General features: G+C 49.1%; 1 protein-coding gene across 10 annotated transcripts in view; it reads left to right on the forward strand.

Annotated features, from left to right (window-relative positions):
- Positions 1–20,082, forward strand: part of CFAP46 (cilia and flagella associated protein 46) — a 149,011-nt gene that overhangs the window by 107,912 nt on the left and 21,017 nt on the right. For 9 of the 10 annotated variants that reach the window (XM_020973052.2, XM_078150669.1, XM_078150671.1 and 6 more), the window contains 10 exons: positions 728–916; positions 2,509–2,697; positions 5,227–5,361; positions 5,918–6,097; positions 7,003–7,173; positions 10,599–10,696; positions 12,130–12,206; positions 13,834–13,949; positions 15,931–16,052; positions 18,589–18,653. In XM_020973052.2, coding sequence (XP_020828711.1) covers positions 728–916; positions 2,509–2,697; positions 5,227–5,361; positions 5,918–6,097; positions 7,003–7,173; positions 10,599–10,696; positions 12,130–12,206; positions 13,834–13,949; positions 15,931–16,052; positions 18,589–18,653 — 1,342 coding nt within the window. Of the gene's footprint in view, positions 1–727; positions 917–2,508; positions 2,698–5,226; positions 5,362–5,917; positions 6,098–7,002; positions 7,174–10,598; positions 10,697–12,129; positions 12,207–13,833; positions 13,950–15,926; positions 16,053–18,588; positions 18,654–20,082 lie in introns of those variants that run through there. The other variant, XM_078150674.1, reaches the window with a different exon arrangement.

Below are 20,082 nucleotides of genomic sequence, written 5' to 3' on the forward strand. Positions count from 1 at the left end.
GCTTTTTGAGTAGGGGATAACATGGCTAGACTATGCAGCTGCAGCATGCGTGCATGTGCATCCCCACTTCAGCTCAACTCATCGCCTCTTGGCTACTGTGATGGCCTCCTCATTGGGCTCCTCTCTAGCTCAGGGCTTTCCCTACTTGGCGCAGATGTGACCATTGTCCCAGAAGCTGGGACTCCTTACTGCCTCAAGGATCACGCTTCATCCCACACCCTTCACACTGGGCTCCCATTCCCACTTTCAGAGCCTCATATGTGGCATTCCACCTCCATTCTCCTTTCCTTTCCATAGGCTGGGTCCCCTGCCTGGAAAGCCCTCCCTCAACACCCCTACCTGTCAGAACCCTTAACTTCCTCAAAACATCCCGGATGCTAGTGGCTTTCCTCCCAAATTACTTCCTATGACCTTTGCACCTGTTCTGCGTATCCGTCTGTGTGGGCATATGTTCATATATGCAAGTCTCCCCACTAGAATGTAAGTTCCTTGAGGGCAGGAATCGTCTCATTTTTGTCCCAATGCTCGGCACAGAGGACATGGGAATGCTGGTGGATTGATTGATTATGGGAGAAGTGGAATAATGAAGGACTTCTTACCTAGAAGGGAGAATGGAAGGGCATAGGACTGGACAAGTGTCAGTGATGATGAAGCAATGGGTGACAGGCCTCTAGCTAAGGATCATCTTGGTGCCATGTTGTGCTTAGAAAAACCTTTGCTGTTTCAGACTCAGAATATCAGCACTCCTCTAATGAGGAAGCTCGCCAACGTCAAGCTAAAACTGGTTGAAATCTCTCTGGAGATAATTCAGTATAATCAGGAAAAAGCCCTGCAGGAAGAAATGAAAAAAGGGACATGGGAAAAAATCCTGGCTGACTACTTGTTGAGCACCAGTGACTTCACCAAATTGGAATGGGTAATTAGCACAAAAACTTAAAAGGCTGCTGCAAGGGCCTAGGACTGGTTCCTACAGGCTGCCTATCACCCTGGGAGGGAGGTGCCATTATTATCCCCATTTTACAGATGAGGAAACTGAGAAGGAAAGGTGATGTGACTTGCCCAGGGTCACCCATCAAGGAAGTGTCAGAGGTCAGATTTGATCTCAGGTCTTCCTGACTCCGGGCCCAGTGCTCTGTGCCCCACGGCACCCCCAGCTGTGTCTAGATACCCCAAAGCCAGCCTAGAGGTTTGAGAAGATGAGTTTCCATTGTCACTTTTCCAGATTTCCTGGTGTTCTCCTTTCCTGGGGTACCCTTTCTGGCCAGCCATGATTCCCCCCAACGATAGCAAGGACTTGAGCTGGCTTGACCAAGGAATCAGTGTGGAAGGCTGGGCACTAGACATGGGGCCTCCTCTCAGGACCATTTTTGTATTGCTAGCTTTGTAGTCCAAAGTTCCAGGGACTTGCCTGCACTCACCTTGCAGTGGTCACTGGCAGGTGCCTCTCCTGCAACACCTTCTGGAGAAAGGAGCTGTGGATTTAGAGTTGAAGGGTCTGGGTTCAAATCTGCCCTCTTCTGTTTATTAGTAAGCTGTGTGACTTCACTGCTATAATTCTGTTTCCTCATCTGTACTTGGAAAGGGTTGGACCATGAACAATGGGATCTGTGAGCAGCTCGCTAGGGTCCTTCCAGCTTAGGGAGTCTGATGCTCTGTTCCCAGGCTCCTTCCAGCTCTAATCCTGCTCTAAGACATATTTACCCCTTCTCCTCCCAAGGAATGAGCTAATTTGACACAATGGCTGTCACGTTTATCAGTTGATCAAGCTGAATCCCATTTGCTGAAGGAGGATTCCATTAAGTAGGTACATTTCATCTCCAGTTTGGGGGCAAAAGTCTATAGGGGAAAACCTTCCCCTGCTATTTGAGACATCTCTTCTCGTTTACAAGGTATGACCCAAGTGTCCCTGCTAGTGATCTAGACAGAAAGGGACCTGAGAATGTATCAGAGACTGCTCTGCAGAGAGAAAAGCCTCTGACTTCCCTGACCCATTCAGCCTTTCTCTGGCCACCCTTGGACTTTTGCTGATCACAGGGGCCCATTTCTCATGAGTACTGTCCCTTCCCTCAAGCCAAAACATAGAGTTTTTATTTGACTTAAACATATTATTCCACCCTGCCCAACAGGAGAGCAAGCACTCCTTGGTCATGGGGCAGAGCCACAGATGTGACCATGTAATGATAACAAGGACCTCAAGAGTGAGGCCCAAGGCTGTGAAGTCCAGGGGAGGGGAGACTGAGGCAGAAATGACACACCCTTTTTGTATTCTTTCTGTATTTGTTGAGATGCTTTCCTGCTTTATTCTCAAGATCACCTCCAGTCTGTATACCTCAGATTCAGAATCCAGTAGGAAACAGACATGCCCTGATGTTTTACGAGGCCAGTCTAGGGCAGTAGCCAACCTCTCGAGTGGTGCATAGCAATGCTGGGCTTCTAGGAGGAGGTGGGGAGCAGAGTTCCACTCCAACTTATATTTGGGTACATTCCACAACTTTGGGGTTCTTACAGGAATGGTTCAACCTGAAACGGACTGCGGCCCACAGAGCTCTGGCCCACTTGGAGAGCATGCAGCACTTCTGCACTGGATGCACTGAACTTCGAGCAAAATTCTTGTACTTCACTGGAAAAACCCTCCATCTCCTGGCTCTTCAGACTGACCCCGTTCATTTGGCTCATTACTGGGATGAAAACTTCTTGGTATGTGATAGCCTCTTTAAGTCAGACTTGGGGCACAAAGATGAAAGATTCCCATGTTTTCTTCAATGATGGCATCTGCATTCAGAAGGGAGGGGCAGAATTGCAGAGTGGTCAAATAGACACCCATAGAGCCAGGAAAAATCTTTGTTCCCATTACACCTCAGACACATACTGGCTCTGTGGTCCTGGGCAAGGTACTTGACTTCTCAGTCTTCTCTCCAATACTACCCATGGCAGGGGAAGTGAAGGCTTGATTGGGTAGAAAGAAAGTTTGCCCTTCATGGAGCTAGTTCACAAAAATAATGAGGTAAGTTCAGGGAAGGGAATCTGGTCCGGAGTGGAAGAGCAACCTGCAGTCAGGGGCAGAGTCAATCCTTCAGTGAATCGGTGAGCTCTCTGACTGAGTCTCAGTGATGCAGACTACAAGCCAGCCACATTGTGTGATCCAGGGTGAGGGTTTCCCTGGGCTCTCCTAAGCTTCCCTAGAAGATCAACCTCCAGGACAGGGTCCCCAGAGAACAGCACAGACAAGCCTAGACCTGTGAGGAGAGTGTCAGCAGAAAGCAAGGAGAACTGTGTCTCTGACAAAGCTGAGGCTGGTGGGGAAGCCCACCAAGAGCCAGGGGATCGTAGCTAGACTGGGGAACATCAGATGGGAACCTTGAGAGCCTCAGCTGCCCCCCCCCACATATCTGTTTTCCTACCTCTGTACCATTTTTGACAGAATTATCTTCCTGTGCATCAGCAAGGAGCAGGCAAGCTTTCACCAGCAGTGATACACAGCTGACCACACCTTTCCCTTTTCACAGTTGATGGGAAAACTGAACAGAGATCAGATCCCAATATGCTTATTGTCCATTTTATTCCACAGGGCACTCAAGGCCTTCTTCCAACAAGGTGCCTCCCTCCCATCCATCTGTTCATTAGACTATCTCAGAATTCCTTGAATGACAACATAAATAGCCCTATTGAACACCTTTCCTAGCATAAGCAACAGGAAAACATCTGTTCATGAAAAGTATCTGAGGAAGGAGAAGGCAGTCAGTGAGTCAATAAACATTTATTAAGCATCTACGATGTCCCAGGCACTGTGCTGAGTGCTTGTAATGCAAAGAAAGTCAAAGGGCAGTGCCCACCCTCAAGGAGATTAAAGACTAATGGAAGAGACCACCTGAAACCTGCTATGTGCAGACAAGGTGTTGTGCAGTCAGTGTCAGTCATGTTTGATTCTTCCTGACCCCTTTGGGGTTTTCTTAGCACAGATACTGGAGGGGGTTGCCATTTCCTTCTCTGGCTCATTGCACAGATGAGGAAACTGAGGCAAATGACGTTAAGCGAGTCACCCAAGCTCACACAACTAGTAAGTGTCTGAGGCAATTTGAACTCAGGTCTTCCTTACTCCAGACCTGGCACTCTATCTACTGTCCAGATTGCCACCCACCCATGTCTGTTTGTCCTGAGTCACTCGTCTCTAGGAATAATAAAGTGACCATCCATTCACCATTTTTTTCAATGATCCTCATAGGACAGGTATCCAAGCAATGTTCTCCAGATTATCAAGGTCATCCTTTTTTTTTTTAATTTTTAGGCAATTGGGGCTAAGTGACTTGCCCAGGGTCACACAGCTAGTACGTGTCAAGTGTCTGGTCTCAGGCCGGATTTGAACTCAGGTCCTCCTGACTTCAGGGCTGGTGCTTTATCCACTACACCACCTACCTGCCCCAATATCAAGGTCATTCTTAAGCTGTTGTGCCCTGGACTGACAAGGGCAGAGTTTAGAAGGACTGACACCTCATTCCTTATTTGTGAAGAACAGTCACCAGGGATGGGCAGACAGGAGTGGGTAGCAATAGGAGACATTGGAGGGAGCCTCCAAGTTGGGGGAATCACAGACCCATTCCAGTTTCTCTGCTTTGGAAAATTTCTTTAGACTAAAAAGGACAGAAGAAAAAACTGACAGGAAGTTGATCTTCAAGATGAGTGCAGTGATATAGGAAAGGACTAGATGAGTTCACAACGTTGCACATAGATGAAGGGCATCCATGAGTGTGGAGATTGGCTGAGCATCTATCAGTGACCTCTGCAAGATGCTACCAGTAGAGAAAAAGGCTTCGGGGAGATGTGGAACAAAACACAAATATCACGCAAGGAGCAATGGAGAAATAGTGGGCTTCCTTTTGGACAAAAGGTGGTTTGTCCCCTTTGTTCAAAAAAAAAGAAAGAAAAAGAATCGAGTCTAGGAAAAATGGGGCATTGATTTTGACTTGAGTTTCTGGGAGAATTCTAGTCATAGTGGATATTCTTTTTGAGAGAGGGATTGGACCAGAAGGTTGGTTGACTCCCAGCTCTGAAATTTTGTGATTCAGGAGATAGTTAATAAACATTTAGAGAAGCAAGCTGTATAACAACCAGTCACCACACTGCTCTCTGGGGGCAGCTGGGGAGCCATACAAGGAAAGACATTTACCAAATTCAGAACTATGTAACATTCCAAAGTGCCCCAATCATTCCTAGAAACTTGTTTTACAGTTGGATTCTAGAGTGATGGCCATGACATCTTTGGAGACGGACAAAGAGGAGACTGAAGCCGAGTCAAGGTTGAAGCCAAACCTTCTGGACACTTCCCAAAATGAAGACCAGATCCAGAAAGCCAGAGAACTAAAGGTATTTGGGGTTAGTACTTCATAACAAGGCAGGTGAGTGTGGAAGGGCTGGCAGTCGAGCTGGCACCACATGGATCAGAGTTCCCAAGTCTTTCAGAGAAGCTCCTTTCTACAATACTATTGTTCTGGTATCCTTCATTCTCGTGGTTCTGCCAACTTCACTCGGCATCAGCTCATACGAATCTTCCCAGGCTTCTCTGAAACCAACCTGTCATCATTTCTTACAGCTCAGTAGCACCCTATCCCACTCTCATATCAGGACTTGTTCAGCAGCTCCCCAATTTATGGCCACCCTGTGTTTAAAGAGGAATGATGATGACAGAGGTGCAGAATGGGACAAATTTCTGGACATGGCTACTGTGGGAATTTGTTTTGCTTAACTATGAATGTTAATTACAAGGGTTTTGTTTGTTTTTCTTTTGATGAAAAGGAGAAGGTAGGAGGGAAGAAAAACAAATGCTTATTAATTGAAAAAGTAAATAATCAGAAGCAATCTCTCTCTCTCTCTCTCTCTCTCTCTCTCTCTCTCTCTCTCTCTCTCTCTCTCATCTTCTCAGAAGAGGTTTGCATTGGCCCAGAAATTCCGCTCCCAGGCTTCTGAGGTTCTCCTTCAGTGCCTGCAAATCAGTCTCAACAATAACTTGATCAGCATTACAGCCCAAGCTAGCCTAGAGATGGTGGAAAGCATCGGTGTCATGGATCAACCTTCTGCCTGCCAGTTCTTGGCTCTTTACCAGGTGAGGAGGCAAGCCTGGCCTGGGCTTTCCCTGAACTTGTCTACCTGTAGTTATGGAAGCTGGGAAACAAGATTTATTTGCTTCCAGGACCCATGGACGGGCTATAGGACACTTCAGTCCTGGGAGCCAAAACCTCTGAAGGGAAGCACCCTGACCAATTGAGGTTGTAGTCCTCCCCACTCCTCTGATTACACCCCATTGACAAACTCCTCAGCTTGCACAATCCCCCTCCCTTCTCGGCCTTGGTCCCCAGGAGTCCCCTCAGATGGTCTGCATTCTGCTCAGGCTGGGCTGTTCCCCCAAGGCAGGCTATCTCTAAGCCTACAGTGCCTGCCTCTGCTTAGATCCTTACCTCTGGGGTTACTGCTACATGAGTGGGTGTGCCCATTCTCTCTCTACCCAGTTCTCTTTGCTTTCCTGCACACAAAAATGTGGGTTCCTAAGGAGCAGGAAAGGCATTGGTGTTTCCCAGTACCAGGCATAGGGCCTTGATTATAACAGGTGCTTACTCAAGGCTTGAGGAAGATTTTACCTGAAGTCCCCAGGTAGCAGGTGAAGGGCCAAGGCTTAATGCTGGGTCCTGAGACTGGACATTCAGGGCTCTCTTTAGAGCAGGGCAGAACAGCTCTGACTACCATCACTGCCTGGGGCTGAATCCCCTTCTGTCCCCTCCCTTTGCCCGCACACCACCAAGTCATGGTCTTGCTGCTTGCCTCGGTGGTAAGGGGCCCACCCTCTACTAGACATGGTCAGACACAAACATAATGCCTCCATGGGTCCCCGTGTCTGCAGCTGTTTCTCCATCACAGCATCCAGGCTGTGTCCCCCAGAGCCTTAGCCTGGGCTGGAAAGTGGGGGCGGGGGCCTCTGCCCCAGCCTGATCCCAGGGAGGTCCCATTTCCCAGAGCTGCTCAGCATCCCTGGCCATGAGGAAGCTCCTGTTCTCGGTCACAACCAACACCAGCAGCTCCCAGCTGGCAGCCCTGCTCCAACTTCACCAAAAGCTGCAGCAGCAAGGGAAGACCAGCACGGCCCTGTTTCAGAGTGTGGAGCAGAAACTCGGGCAGATCTCCAAGGTAATTCTGGAGCCTTCCCTGGGAACCCGAGCTATCGTAATAATCGCAGGCAGGAGGGATAGTGGTGAGAGTAAACCCGGCCTTGGCATTTGCAGAGAGTGAGGTTGGAATCTCCCACAGGACATGCTCACCTTTCCAATGGGCCTGGGACCTGTCTACACAGGCTAGGGTGTTCTGAGGATCCCCTAAGCTCACGGTCACACAGCATCCCTGGGGAGATTCTGAAGGGCCATGCTGTTGGATGCAGGACTCCAGAGGCTCCATGCTCTTGCCAGGCTCTCTGCTTGGCCAGTCTCTTGTTTTATCTTGGCTTTTGTAGCCCCAAACTAATTCACAACCATCCAGCTACTAAAGTTGGGAACCTTGGGAAGGGTGTAGATAAGCAAGACAAGTGGGGGGCTAGTGAGAGAAGCCACAGCTGCCCAGCCAGGCCTGAGAAACCCTGCCCCCCCCAACCCTGTAGGGACCACAGCAGGCAGGGAGGCTCGACTGCTGCTGCGGCTGGGTTAGGACTCTTGGAGGATTGCACCACCCTGCAGGAGGATGAGGACAGAAATGAATTGGCCAGCTATTGGCCGGTGGGATTTGTTTGAGTGCCAGACAAAATTGTGGACCGCGATATCCAGAAGATGGTTAGTGCACTTCCCCAGATGGAAGCAGCCCCCACAAAGCATCACTGGGCTTCACCCTCAGAACATGTCTTGCCTCAAGGCTCACCTTGTTTGCTTTTTTAAACAAGGTTATCAAAATTGTAGGGAATGCTTGTGAGTTATTTAACCTAGATTTCAGCAACTCACTTGATAGAGTGTCTTGCGTTATTTATTATTGTGAAAAGGTAGAGAAATGCAGGTTAGCCACTAGCATGCCGGGGTGAATTCAGAGCTGGGGGTTGGGCCCCAGTTGGATGTGTGAGTGGAGGAAGGTTAGAGATAAGAGTTAAGAGGTCCAGGCTCTCAGACTCAGCAGAGGACTGGGTTGGGAGCCTCTTCCATTTCCTCTCCTCCTTCATAGCTCAGCTTGACATTGCCTTCTGCATGAGGCTCTTCCCCTGCCAAAAAAGGTCTTGACTGTATCTGTTTCATATGTATGTCTCCATGTACATGTTGTTTCTCAAGGAATGTAAGTTCCTTGAGGGCAGGGCCTTCTCCTTGTTGTTCTTTGTCTTTGAAGCAGCTAGGGCATATACATCTGCCATGGGAATGGAGGAAGAGGGAAGGCTGTGAGCGGTATGGATGCATGGTGGTGCTGCCAACAGAAATGGAGGTGGTTGGGAGAGAGGCAGATTTGGGCACCAAGGCGGAATCTGTTTGGAGCATATGAAGGATGTCTTGGAGAGAGGGCTCTCAGAATTCCCACGGGCTCTGTGTATGGCCCCAAGCTTTGTAACATTTTCACCAATGACTTGGCTATAGGCCCACGACAAATAATCAACTATTTGGGTGACAACATCAGGGCCCCAAAAGACCCCAATCAGCCAGGACATTCTTTTCAAGCTAATAAGGTGGAATGTGAAGTCTGACACTTTCATCCAAAAAAAAATCCATTTCAGAGATAGGAGATGGGTTAGCATAATCCCAGCTGACATTTACACGGGACTTCTAAAGCCTACAACATTAGAATCACCCAACAGTAGACATTACCCCATTTTACAGAGAAGAAAGCATCCTCTCAGTGAGTTTCAGTGACTTGCTCATGGTTGCACTGAAGCTAAGTGTCAGGTGGGATTTGAACCCAGCATTTAGACGAAGTCCAGAATTCTGTCTGTTCTTCCACCCTATTCTTCCTTTATAGCTAGATAAGGTTTCACTCGAAAAAGATCCAGATGTCGTAGTGGTCTGCATAATCCAGCAGCATGATCTGCCAGCCATATTTCCATTTCTATGAGGATGCCCTCACAAATCCCCTTACTTCCTCTTTATTGGTGTTCTCACCTTCACACACAGAGCTGGCCTGGAGCTCATCTTCACCTGTCGGTGTTCTGCCTCCAAGGCAAATAATTCTGATAGTCCTCTCTGGCCATACCCTCCTTTCCTTCCAGTTGGTTTGTGGTTTGGTTACTTGTTCAGACTTAAGAAGGTAATGGAGGAAATGTTAATAATGCCAATTAAATGTAAAAGTGTCCTGTTTTCAGAGAGCCAGTTGTTAAAGCATTTACCACACATCCCTGGGGGCTGCAGACAGGATCCAGGGGATGGATGAGTGAGCTTACTACTTGCCAGGTGCTACGAACTGGGACCCAAATGTACATGTATGTGTGTATGTGTGTATATATACATACACATACATGCATATATAAACATGCACGCATAAAAGTGAGCTCAATCCCTGCCCCCCCCCAGGAGAGCAGATATCAGAAAACCAGGGCACACAGAATTGAAGGCAGGAAAGGGTTCTGGCTATGTGACCCTGGGCAAGTCACTTAATCCTGTTTGGCTCAGTTTCCTCAGCTTTAAAATGAGCTGGAGAAGGAAATAGAAAACCACTCCAGCATCTCTGCCAAGAACACTCTAAATGGGGTCACAGAAAGCCAGACCCAGCTGAACAGCAATGACATCTGTGTGACCCTGGGCAAGTCCCTTCACCTTGGTCTGTCTCAGTTTCCTCATCTATTAAGTGGGAATCAGAATAGCACCTACCTCCCAGGGTGGTTGTGAAGCTCCAATGAGGTAGTGTTTGTAAAGCACCCGGCACATAGCAGGTGCCATACAAAGGCTTGTTCTCCCCCTTCCTTTTCCCAGGACTTTTCCTAAGAGCCCAGAAAGGGGGTTGGGGTTGGGGAGGGAGGAGCCTGGTCAAGGGTCACTTGTTTGGTTTGAAAGGATTGAGAAAACCAGACAAGCTGAGAGCTGAGGGAGGGTGTCTGGGGCTAAGAGAGATGTCACCCTTTCCTTGGAGTTACAGGGGGAGGCAGGGAAGAAGATAGGTGAGTGAATGGAGGTGAAACAGGAGGAGGAGGAAGAGGAACATAGAGGATGGGGTAGATGGGAAGAGGAGGAAGAGGAGGAGGAAGATATGGGGGTGAATAAGAGGAGGAGGAGGAGGAAGATAAAGGGTGGAGTGGATGGGAGGAGGAGGAGGAGGAAGATGGAGGGTGGGGTGGATGGGAGGAGGAGGAGGAAAAGGAGGAGGAGGAGGATAGAGGGTGGGTGGATAGGAGGAGGAGGAGGAAGATAGAGGGTGGGTGGATGGGAGGAGGAGGAGGAAGATAGAGGGTGAAGTGGATGGGAGCAGGAGGAAGGTAGGGGGTGGATGAGAGGAAGAGGAGGAGGAAGATGGAGGGTGGGGTGGATGGGAGGAGGAGGAACAGGAGGAGGAACAGGGTTGGGGGATGGGGCTGGGAGCATTTGCTGAGGAAGAGGGAGGGGTGGAGCAAGTGCTTTTGAGCTGAGCTTATGACAAACAGCAGCTTGTTTCTCCCTCTCCAGGCCTGGCAGAATCTCTGTGTTTCTGAGCAGCATTTCAATATTCTGAATGACCTCCCTCCAAGCTATCGGATCGTTATTCTCCAGCACTCAGCAGACAGGTAGAACCTTGGGCTTTGGCTTCTGCTGAATTATGTACCACAGGCCTTTTATTTTATCAGAACTTTCTCGGTCCTCAGTGTTATTTTTACATAGAATACAACTCTACCGGTCCCCAGACCTTGCTCAGCACCCCACCCCAAACCTCTTCCATCTGGACTACAAGTTGAAAATGTCACCCCGATGAACATGGCCTGGAGGTGGGGCTTCATAGTCAGGGCAGGCCCACCCACAGGAAAATTCTCTGGAAAAGGCATGTAGAAGACCTGATACCCTTCTGGTGACTCTGCTGGGCAGAGAGGTTACAAAGAAACTTCCACTGTTAAGCCCAAAGCTAGACATGGGATAGAGAAAGGAACCAGGGAGAGGTGACTTTCAAATGTTCCACAAAGAATTCCCCCGAATAGATCTGGAAAACCCACTACATCCTCATCAGAAAATCCAAGAAAAAAATCTCAGTGAGTCATTTATCTGACTCAGCTCTTCAGAGGGAAACAGAGAGAAACAGATGGAGCAGTCAGTCTGCGCGCGCTAAGGATGGAGCTGGGCAGGAGTCAAGGGGAAGAACATTCCCAGGACCAGTGGAAGTCCTCAGTCCAGCGTGGAGGGGCCTTGACTCGTCCAGGGAGGGTGCCGGAGGACAGCTCCGCCACTAGTCAGAAGCCCATCGCTGGTGACGGGGGCAGCGGGCAGGCACTCTTAGCCGAGATGGAGGGAGGAGGGGGAGGCTGGAGACATTTGGGGTAGACTGAGTCACCAGAGCAAAGCCACGTCAACTGCTGTCTCGCGTTGGAGTGAATCCTACGGCCCCCAAACTCCTGCATCCCGGGGGCCCGCGGTGTGGAGGACGGACCGCAGCCGTGCCTCATCTCTGCTGCAGCCTGAGAGGCTGGCGGCGGGCTAGGGCAGCCTGGTGGTGCTCCTCGGGAACCTCGTGGTCCTAAGGGCTGTGTCTAGGAGCCGTGGGCCAGGTGGGAGGAGAAGCAGGATGATCAAATTCTGGCCTCCCGACGCAGCTTGGCTCCGATGATGCTTGGAGCGCGGCGCCTGAGGTCAGGAAGACCCGAGAATGAGCCCTGCCTCACGCAATCGCCTTCTCATGTGGTTGGCTCCCTCTGTGCCCACCCAACATTTCTGAGCTTTAGGGTAGCACCCTATGAGGGACTTTGCTCTGCGTGACTCGTGACTGTCAAACCGGGATGGCCCCCATGGACCCTGTGAACTCAGACTCCCTCCTTTGCCCTCCGGTGCTGCTGAGCACGTGCACGTGCATGCGCATACACACACACACACACACACACACACACACACACACACACACACACACACAAGGGAATCCATAGTTGGCAGCTTCGGGCACTGTCTGCACCCTGCCCCCTCAGGCCCTCCTCCAAGGTGGTGGCAGGGCCTGAAGCTGAATGTTTGTTTCACACAGGTCAATCTTGTATGGCATGGTGTACGAGAAGCCAAAATTTGGCCCTGGACCTAAGGGGAAGATCGTTCAGATCAGCGGTGAGTGTGTACCCAGGCAGTGGCTTAGTGGCACTGGTCCATATGATGCCACTTTTGTCCCCTGGCACCAGGCTCCCCCAGAATGTTAATGGAAGCTGGCCAACATGCCAGCCTTCAGCACACAGCCAGCTCCCTCCTCATCATGCCCAGCTGCCATTTGTGAACTGGCATCTCTGTACAGGGGACCCTGCTTCTCCCACTAGAGTCAACCACCGGGCACCATTTATGGGCCATTCTACTTGGTTCTTCCCTACGTTGGCCTCCCCTTCTACAGAAGATGCTCATTTTCACTCCCATCCTCGTCACCACTTGTCTCAAAGAAGGGTACCATTCATTTGTGGGGATTTCACAGATCAGTCTAGTCAGAGAACCTGGGTTTGAATCCTGCCCCTAATATTTGCCCCCTGAGTGACCTTGGACAGCATCTGGGCCTCAGGCAAGGCCGCATTCTAGGGACTGCCCCAGGTCAGCAGGGCTTGTCAGAGCCCATCCAAGCCCATCCCAGATGCCCATCTTTACAGCCCCCAGCATCCCTATGTTTGGAGCAGTGTGTGTGTGTGGGGGGGTCTCTGCTTAATTAGCCGAAATGATAACCCTGACGGCTTAGTAAATGGCAGGGTGGGCAAGGAGGTTTGAAGACCCCAGTTGGACACTTAGCAGCTTGTGACTCAGGACAAGTCACTGCCCTCAGCCTCAGTTTCCTCATCTGTTAAAAAGGGCTAATAATAAAAGCTCCCTCCCAGGGTGGTTGGAGGAGTCCAAGGGATCATACATGGAACATGCCCTAAAAGCAAGAGCTGTGGTTTTTATGACAAGGTGCCACCCTCCTTGGGCCCCCAATGAGACAAAGTCTATGGCTGCCATCGCCACCCAGAGACCAGTGGCTACATCCCTTCCCCCATGAGTGCTCACTCATTCAATGCCAAAAACAACCCCCCCACCCCCACCCCTCCCATCCTTGTGTGTGATGGCAGCCTGCTCAGAGGTGTGGCCCTGGAAGCAGGGGATGGGAGCCTCACACCTTGGCCCTCTCAGGGCCTCTGGCTCTGCAGGTCTGTGAGAGGATGAGCCTGGAGCTCCCTCCCTGCCCAAAGGAAGCCCAAGGGGAAGGAGGAGGCTGCTGGTCCAGGCGGTAGCCACTGCATCCTTCCAACATGCTTTAAGGAGGGAGCCAGGTCCTTAAGTAAATGTGGGAGCGCTATGCTTGTTTCTAAGAAAACCATCCCCCCTCCCAGCACCCATGCACACACATGCACACACATCCACTCACACTCATGACAGTGACCCTGCTGTGGCTAGCCTCTCTCTCTCCTCCAGCAGCCCCAAGGATCTAGCCCTGCCCCAGGAGCCACCTTGTCACAGAGTGGTAGAAAACCAGGGGACCGGAGAGATTGTGTTTCTTTTAGTGCATACCCTGGCTACAATGAGAAGCAGCCTCCTGTGGGTCTGGGCTCTCCCTCTGCAGTCCCCAGACATTTCTGGGCTGGAGGAGATGGATGGAGGGACGGATGATGAGCTCCGGCAAGGGTTGTTCTTGTCTCTCTGCCTTCCCGAAGTTCATCCTCAAGGACCTGCTGGGGTGGGCAGGCCTGACATCTCTGAACCACCTTTCTTTTCCCCTCTTCAGGCCAGTGCCAGGTCTTCCGGGCCCACAAGGACCCCACCACCATCTCCCAGTTGCTGAGGGCCATGAATAGTTTTAAGGAGGAGCTTGTTCGTTCTTTCCCTGATGGGATGGCATTGGTAAAGCACTTCTCTTCCTCTTTGCACACACTGAGAGTCAGGGCCCCATGGGTCCCCTGTGCCCTGCCTTCCTGGTGCTCAGATGCTCAGTTTCTGGTCCTTCCTCTGGGCCCTTTTCAGCTCTAGTTTCCATCCCTCGTCCTGGGAGGTCTCCAGTCTCCAGTCCATAACCTCTTGGCCAAGGGAGCAGAAGTCCAGGCTGCAGTCTAGGCCCAGCCATGGGGGCCTTTGGGCAAGTAGAAGGAGGCAAGGAGAAAGTGCCCTCCAGGCCTGAGAAATGGCTTATGAAGAGGCCTGAGAGGCCAGAGCAGAGGCCACAGCCTGGGGGGTAGGGGAAGAAGAGGGGCTGGATGGTTAGAACCATAGCTTGGGGGGAGCAGAATCTCAGGATTCTGGATTGGGAAGGTCAGATAGCAATGGGGAAAGGCAGCATCCTCAGCGCCACTGCTCCAGGGGGCTGGGAGGGAAGGAAGGCTCCAGACAACCTGGGAGAAGGGGAGATATGGAGTAAAGGAAGCCTTGGGGATACGCACAGAGAGAGTCTGGTGGGGCCTGAGCTCTGAGCAGAGAGGTACCTGGCCGGGGTGGGGAGAAAAGGCAACAGTGAGAATCTCAGCACAGTGAGACAGACAGACCCAGGCCGAGAAGCCCAGAAGAGCCCAAGTGGCAGACTGGGTCTGGCGTGGCCATGGTGCATGAGGATCAGGAGTGCCTCTGCTCCTGGGCATGGGCCTGGACAGGAGCAAAGGGCTGCCAGACCTGGGCTGCAGGGTCTTCCTGAGGGAAGAAAGGGGACAGAAAGAGGTCTAAGGTGCTAAGGTGAGGGGGCATTTCACTAGACACAGGCTGAAGCCAAGAGCTGGGTGAAGGTAGAGAACAGAGTTCAGAAGGGGCCTTGGGCCTGGGCCTCAGCCTCGGGCTAAGGTGGGTGGTCATGGAGCACCACCCCCAGGTCCCCTCCTCACAGGTCCTTGGCAGGGCTCCTGGCCCAGGCTGGCATCTGAGCCCCTGGGCCTGCTGGCAGGGAGCAGTCCCATGTGTAGGCTTCCCGGAACCACATGAGGGATGCCATGGGGAATTTGGAGAGCAGTGCTATGGGCCCAGACAGAAGAAATAGGTCAGGCTGGTCATGGCCAATGTGGTAAGGGGCGAACCCTCAGGAAGCAGGGAGCCCAGTGGCTAGAGCTCACCAGGGCCCTTCATCCAAGGTAGGGCCAAATGCACACCCCTTGCACGAGGGCAATAATTAGCTCACTGATGCTCTTGCGTTCACTTGCCACCTTGGCCACCTCATTTATTTCAGGGATGGTTCAGAGGAGGGTCAGTTCACCCCTGCAGTGGAAGGGCAGACCAGCCTGGGTCCTGGAGAATAGCTACCCCCACCAGGCCAGCCACCCAGGCTTGGACTGCCCTAACAGTCCAGGAGACAGGGGATTTGTGCATAGGGGCCATTAGATGAAGCTGCTGGCATGGCCCTTGGTTGCCGGGTCGTCAACACAGAGGAGAGAGTGTAGCTCAAAGGGACCATGTCCTGTGATGTCCTTCCCGGAATGGGCACCCTGAGCACCCCAACTCGCAAGGCTCCCATCTGGATTTGAAGCCCTGGCGTAGCAACTTTGTGTCTGTTAGTGTATCCATGGACAGGTGGAATGCAGTTTCCTCACCTGTAAAATGCAGGGGTGGATGAGATTCTCTCAAAGTCCCTTCTTCACTAGAAATGAGTAAAGCAGCCAGGCTAGACTCCCCCCCTTCCCTGGAGACCTCTGCCCATGGACTCGGACTTCAGGCAGCCTTGTCATGGGGCCATCTCTGGCCTATTCTCCTTCCCCTCCCCTCCCTGGTCGGTGCGAGGTGGTCCAGAGTAGGCTTGGTCATGAGTGGGATTGATGGAGCACTTCACCTAGCATTCTACAGCCCATTAAGATTTGATAAAAATCCTTCTGGAAACTCCAATTAAATGACCTTGTATCGGACAAGACAGGAAGTACGAAGTTCTATGACCAAAGAGGATGAAAAGCTAATCCAGATGTTCAACAACATTTCAAAATCCTTGGAGACATATCTGAAGCCAGTATTCGCAGCTACCCACCACTGGGACATCAGGTACCACCCGGGGGGCATTTGCCTTCACCAAATTGATACAAGTTTCCCTAAAGACACTTGTGAGAAGCTTCTAGAAGGCATCTCAATACCACCAGTGCCCATCAGACATGTTTTGTTTAGCGTAGGACCAAGAAAACTCAAAGGCATGTTCTTTTCATGCAGCAACATCCCAAAATCTGGTTTGCATTCCTACCGTGCTTGTAAAGCTCTTCTCTCAAAATTCAGTGTTCATACACTGTTGGTAGACCTGTAAACTGTACCAATCATTCTCAGAAACAATTTGGACTTTTGTGGGAAAGATGGCTAAAATGTCATACCATACCCTTTGACCCATTTGCAAGTCATCTACCCCAAAGAAGTCAAAGACAGAAGGAAACATCCCATACATACTAAAATATGCATTAGCAGCCCTTTTTGTGGTAGCCAAGAAAAGGTTCCCACTGAGGCAGCATAATACAGTGGAAGGAATCCTACCTCTGGAATCCAAGAGCCTCTGATGTTTATTGGCTGTGTGACCTTGGGCAGGTCACCTCCCTTCAGTTTCCCATGCTGTAAAATGAAGGGATTGAGCTAGATGATGCCACTGGATCACTCAATCTATGGTCCTGTGATTGGAACATGGCTAACAGATGGTGGGACATGTGTGGAATTGATTGTGATTGTTCTATAAGAAATTACAGCTAGGAAGCATTCAACAAATCAATATTAGAGTTAAATGAGAGTTTAAAATGTGAATGGATTAAACAATCCAATAAAATGAAAAAAGAGAGACACATTAGAAAAGAAAAAAAACTACAATCTGTTGCTTATAAGAACTAGTTTGAAAACATACACAGAATAAAAGTGAGAAGGGGAAAAAATTTACATTGCATCAAATGAATCCAAAAAAGCAGGAGTTACAATCATTCTATCTGATAAAGCAAAAACAAATATTTAAAAAATAAAAAGAGATAAATAAGTAAGCTACATTATGCTGAAAGGAACCATAGACAACAAATCAATATCACTATTAAAATGTTTATGTTGTAAATGCCTTAACATTCAAATTCTTAAAAGGAAACACTAGCTGAATTACAAAAATATACAGACAGTAACACATTAGTGACAAAAGACTTAAATGTCCCTCCCTCAGTTTTGGATAAGTCTAACAGAAATATAAACAAAAGGTAAAATATGGGATGGAGTAAATTGCTAGAGAAGCAAGAGCTAAAAGATATATAATGTCTTTTAAATGGCACTGCAAAAGAATGTATGTATTCTCAATACTTATGGAACTTTTATAAAAATTAACCATGTATTAGGGCCTGTGCCTGGATATTACAAACACATGTAAAAAGGCAAAAATAGTAAATACCTCCTTTACATACCAGAATGCAATAAAAATAGTAATCAATTCAGTGACCACAAAAAAGACACAGACCCAGATATTATATAGATGTAATATATGAAATCCTATAATCCTACAGTATAATATGTGAAATTCTATTTGATGAGTAGGCCAAGGAGCAAATCATAGAAATAGTCATGTGAAAGAAAATGATAATGATGAAACAGCATACCAAAATTTATATGATGTAGTTAAAGCAGTCCTTGGGAGAAACATCATATCCCTAAAAACACATTAACAAAAGGAGGGAGGGGGAGGATTAGGGTTAGGGTTATGAATGTGCTTTTCAAACTGAAGATGCATTTAAAAATTAGAAAGCAAACTAATAAGGAAACCTAAAAGAAGCACAAAAGAAGAGATATTAAAATTTTGAGGAGAAATAAACCGGAAACCAAAATAAAACCATAGAACTGATTAAAAAAACTGGTTCTTTGAAAAGACTGATAAAATGGATAAGGCTTTAGCTAATCTGATTAAAAAGAAGAGGGCAGAAAATCAAACCAATACAATAGTAAATGAACAAGGGGAAATCACAGCAAAGCCAGAAAAAATAGAAAGAATGATCAGAACATATTCTGCCCATGTAACAGAACTGCAAACACATAAAAATAGAGGAGGACCTTCAAAAATATAAAGTACCCAAACTGTCAGAAGACCAAATTAAGATCTTCAATACCTGATCTCAGAAAAGGAAACAGATTTACCTTTAAAGGAATTACCAAAGGAAAAAAAACACTTCTGGTCCTGAATTCTGTCACCCTTCCAAAGAACAATTAGTACCCATGCTTCAAAAATGATGCCCAAAAATAGAGAAGGAAAAGACCCTATCAGAATCCATTTAGGAGACAGATATAGTTCTCATACCTAAACCAGGGAAGGATAAAACACAAGAGACCCTACTCCTCCCCTCCCCTCCCCTCCATGTGATCCCAATGATGTGGGCATTTAGGAAGGGCTCCCCTGAATGCCCCCATAGTGCATAATCTCCCCACATTCTGGGCTTAGAGGACAAAGACCTTCCATTGGCTTCAGCATCCAATGATCCTTCAAGGTATAGGTGACCAATTTTTTGTTGTACTTTTGTGAGAGGTTTTTGTAGAAAGCTTTTCTTGTCTAAAGCATGTCATCAAAATGTGCTTTGGATTCTAGAATCCAGGGTGAAGGAGGAAAAAAGATGAAGGAAAAGGAACAGAAGCCTCCGCCAGTAACACAAGGTAAGGGAGGCAGTGGATGGGCAGATGAAGCTTTTGACCTATGTGTGGCCAGGTGGTCATGTGGGCTGCCCCTCTCACCCGGGATCTGGCTGCTTGCTGGCTCCTCTCTGCCCCCTGAAAATGACCAGGGGATAATCTCTGTCCTGGTGCAGACATCCTTCCGCAGGCTCTGAGCCACCGTCCAGCCAGGCCAGATGGAGGGAAGTCAAGTCTACCCTGAGGCTTGTCACCCAAAGTAGGCAAAATCTCCCTTCTAGGATGTAGGCAACTATGGTTCCACCTCCAGGCTCAGAATTGAGCCACCTGTTTTCTGTTTTATTTTACATCTTTTTTAAAAAAAAACTATTTAGTGATGAAGTTGAATCAATAAAATAGTTTCCTCCCTCCCTTTCTTCCAAGACCCAACTCCAGCAGCCTGTGACCATCCCTATGGGCATATCCCCTCCCAAGCCTCACTCACCAAGGCTGCTATTATTCAGAGCATGACTGAAAATGATATGTCCCTCTGCACAGGTTTGGGGATCTGCTGCTTGGGGATGCATGGGAAGGGAAGGACCATCCCTTGACCATAGACTAAATTTGAAGGAGGTGGGTGATGTGACCAGGGTATGGTTGACTCCAAAGTATACCACTGGCTGCTCTGGGAGCCCTAAATGCCAGCTGTGGTAGTGATAGCACCCTTCTATCTACTGCTCAGGGTGCATTGGGTTTTTTTTCTTTTCTTTTTAAGAAAGGGCTCTTTTACTTAAGCAGAAAGGTGAAAGAGGGGAGAGCAGAAGAGAGGAAAAGGGGTGGAGTCAAAAGGAACCCTACATTTGTGAATGCTTTATGGTTGAGGATAGAGTCTCCCTCCAGTGAAATCCAGACACTGAACTCCATTGGTCAAGGGATTTGGAGTGGGGAGAACCACAGCATTCTTCCATCCATCTCTAAGGAAGCATCCATCCCTGAGGATTTGATGTTTATTGGCCACTAGAGGAAATGGAATTGGGGAGATGTTATGTGTGCATGTGAGACATGAGGCAGAAGAATGGGGACTACCACTGGAGCAGTGGAAGCTTGGTCCAGCTCACCAAAGGACGATGTTGGAACATTTCTACATCTTTCAATGAGAGGCACCTGGTATTAGGCGGGTGGGCTGTGGAGTACATTCTAAAGGAAACAGAGTAGGCACTGGTGAGAGTGAGCTGGCTGCTCTGGGACTAAAAAACAGGATCCTCAGTAGGAAGAAGGGAACACATGTAGAGCTGGGCTGTCCCCTCCCCGGCAGCCCAAGGCATCCTGAAAAGAAATTCAGGAAGAAAGCCCAGCCAGGCCTGGACAGTGACCAAATCCTGAGGGAAGTGGGCAAAGAGTTTGGAGTTGGTGCTAGTTTTTCTTCTAAGTCAGTGGCAGTGGCAGTAGCAGTGGGCAAAAAGGAGGTTTGGAG

Source organism: Phascolarctos cinereus, unplaced genomic scaffold (assembly GCF_003287225.1).
Source record: "Phascolarctos cinereus isolate Bilbo 61053 unplaced genomic scaffold, phaCin_HiC Scaffold_3;HRSCAF=262, whole genome shotgun sequence".
Lineage (NCBI taxonomy): Eukaryota > Metazoa > Chordata > Mammalia > Diprotodontia > Phascolarctidae > Phascolarctos > Phascolarctos cinereus.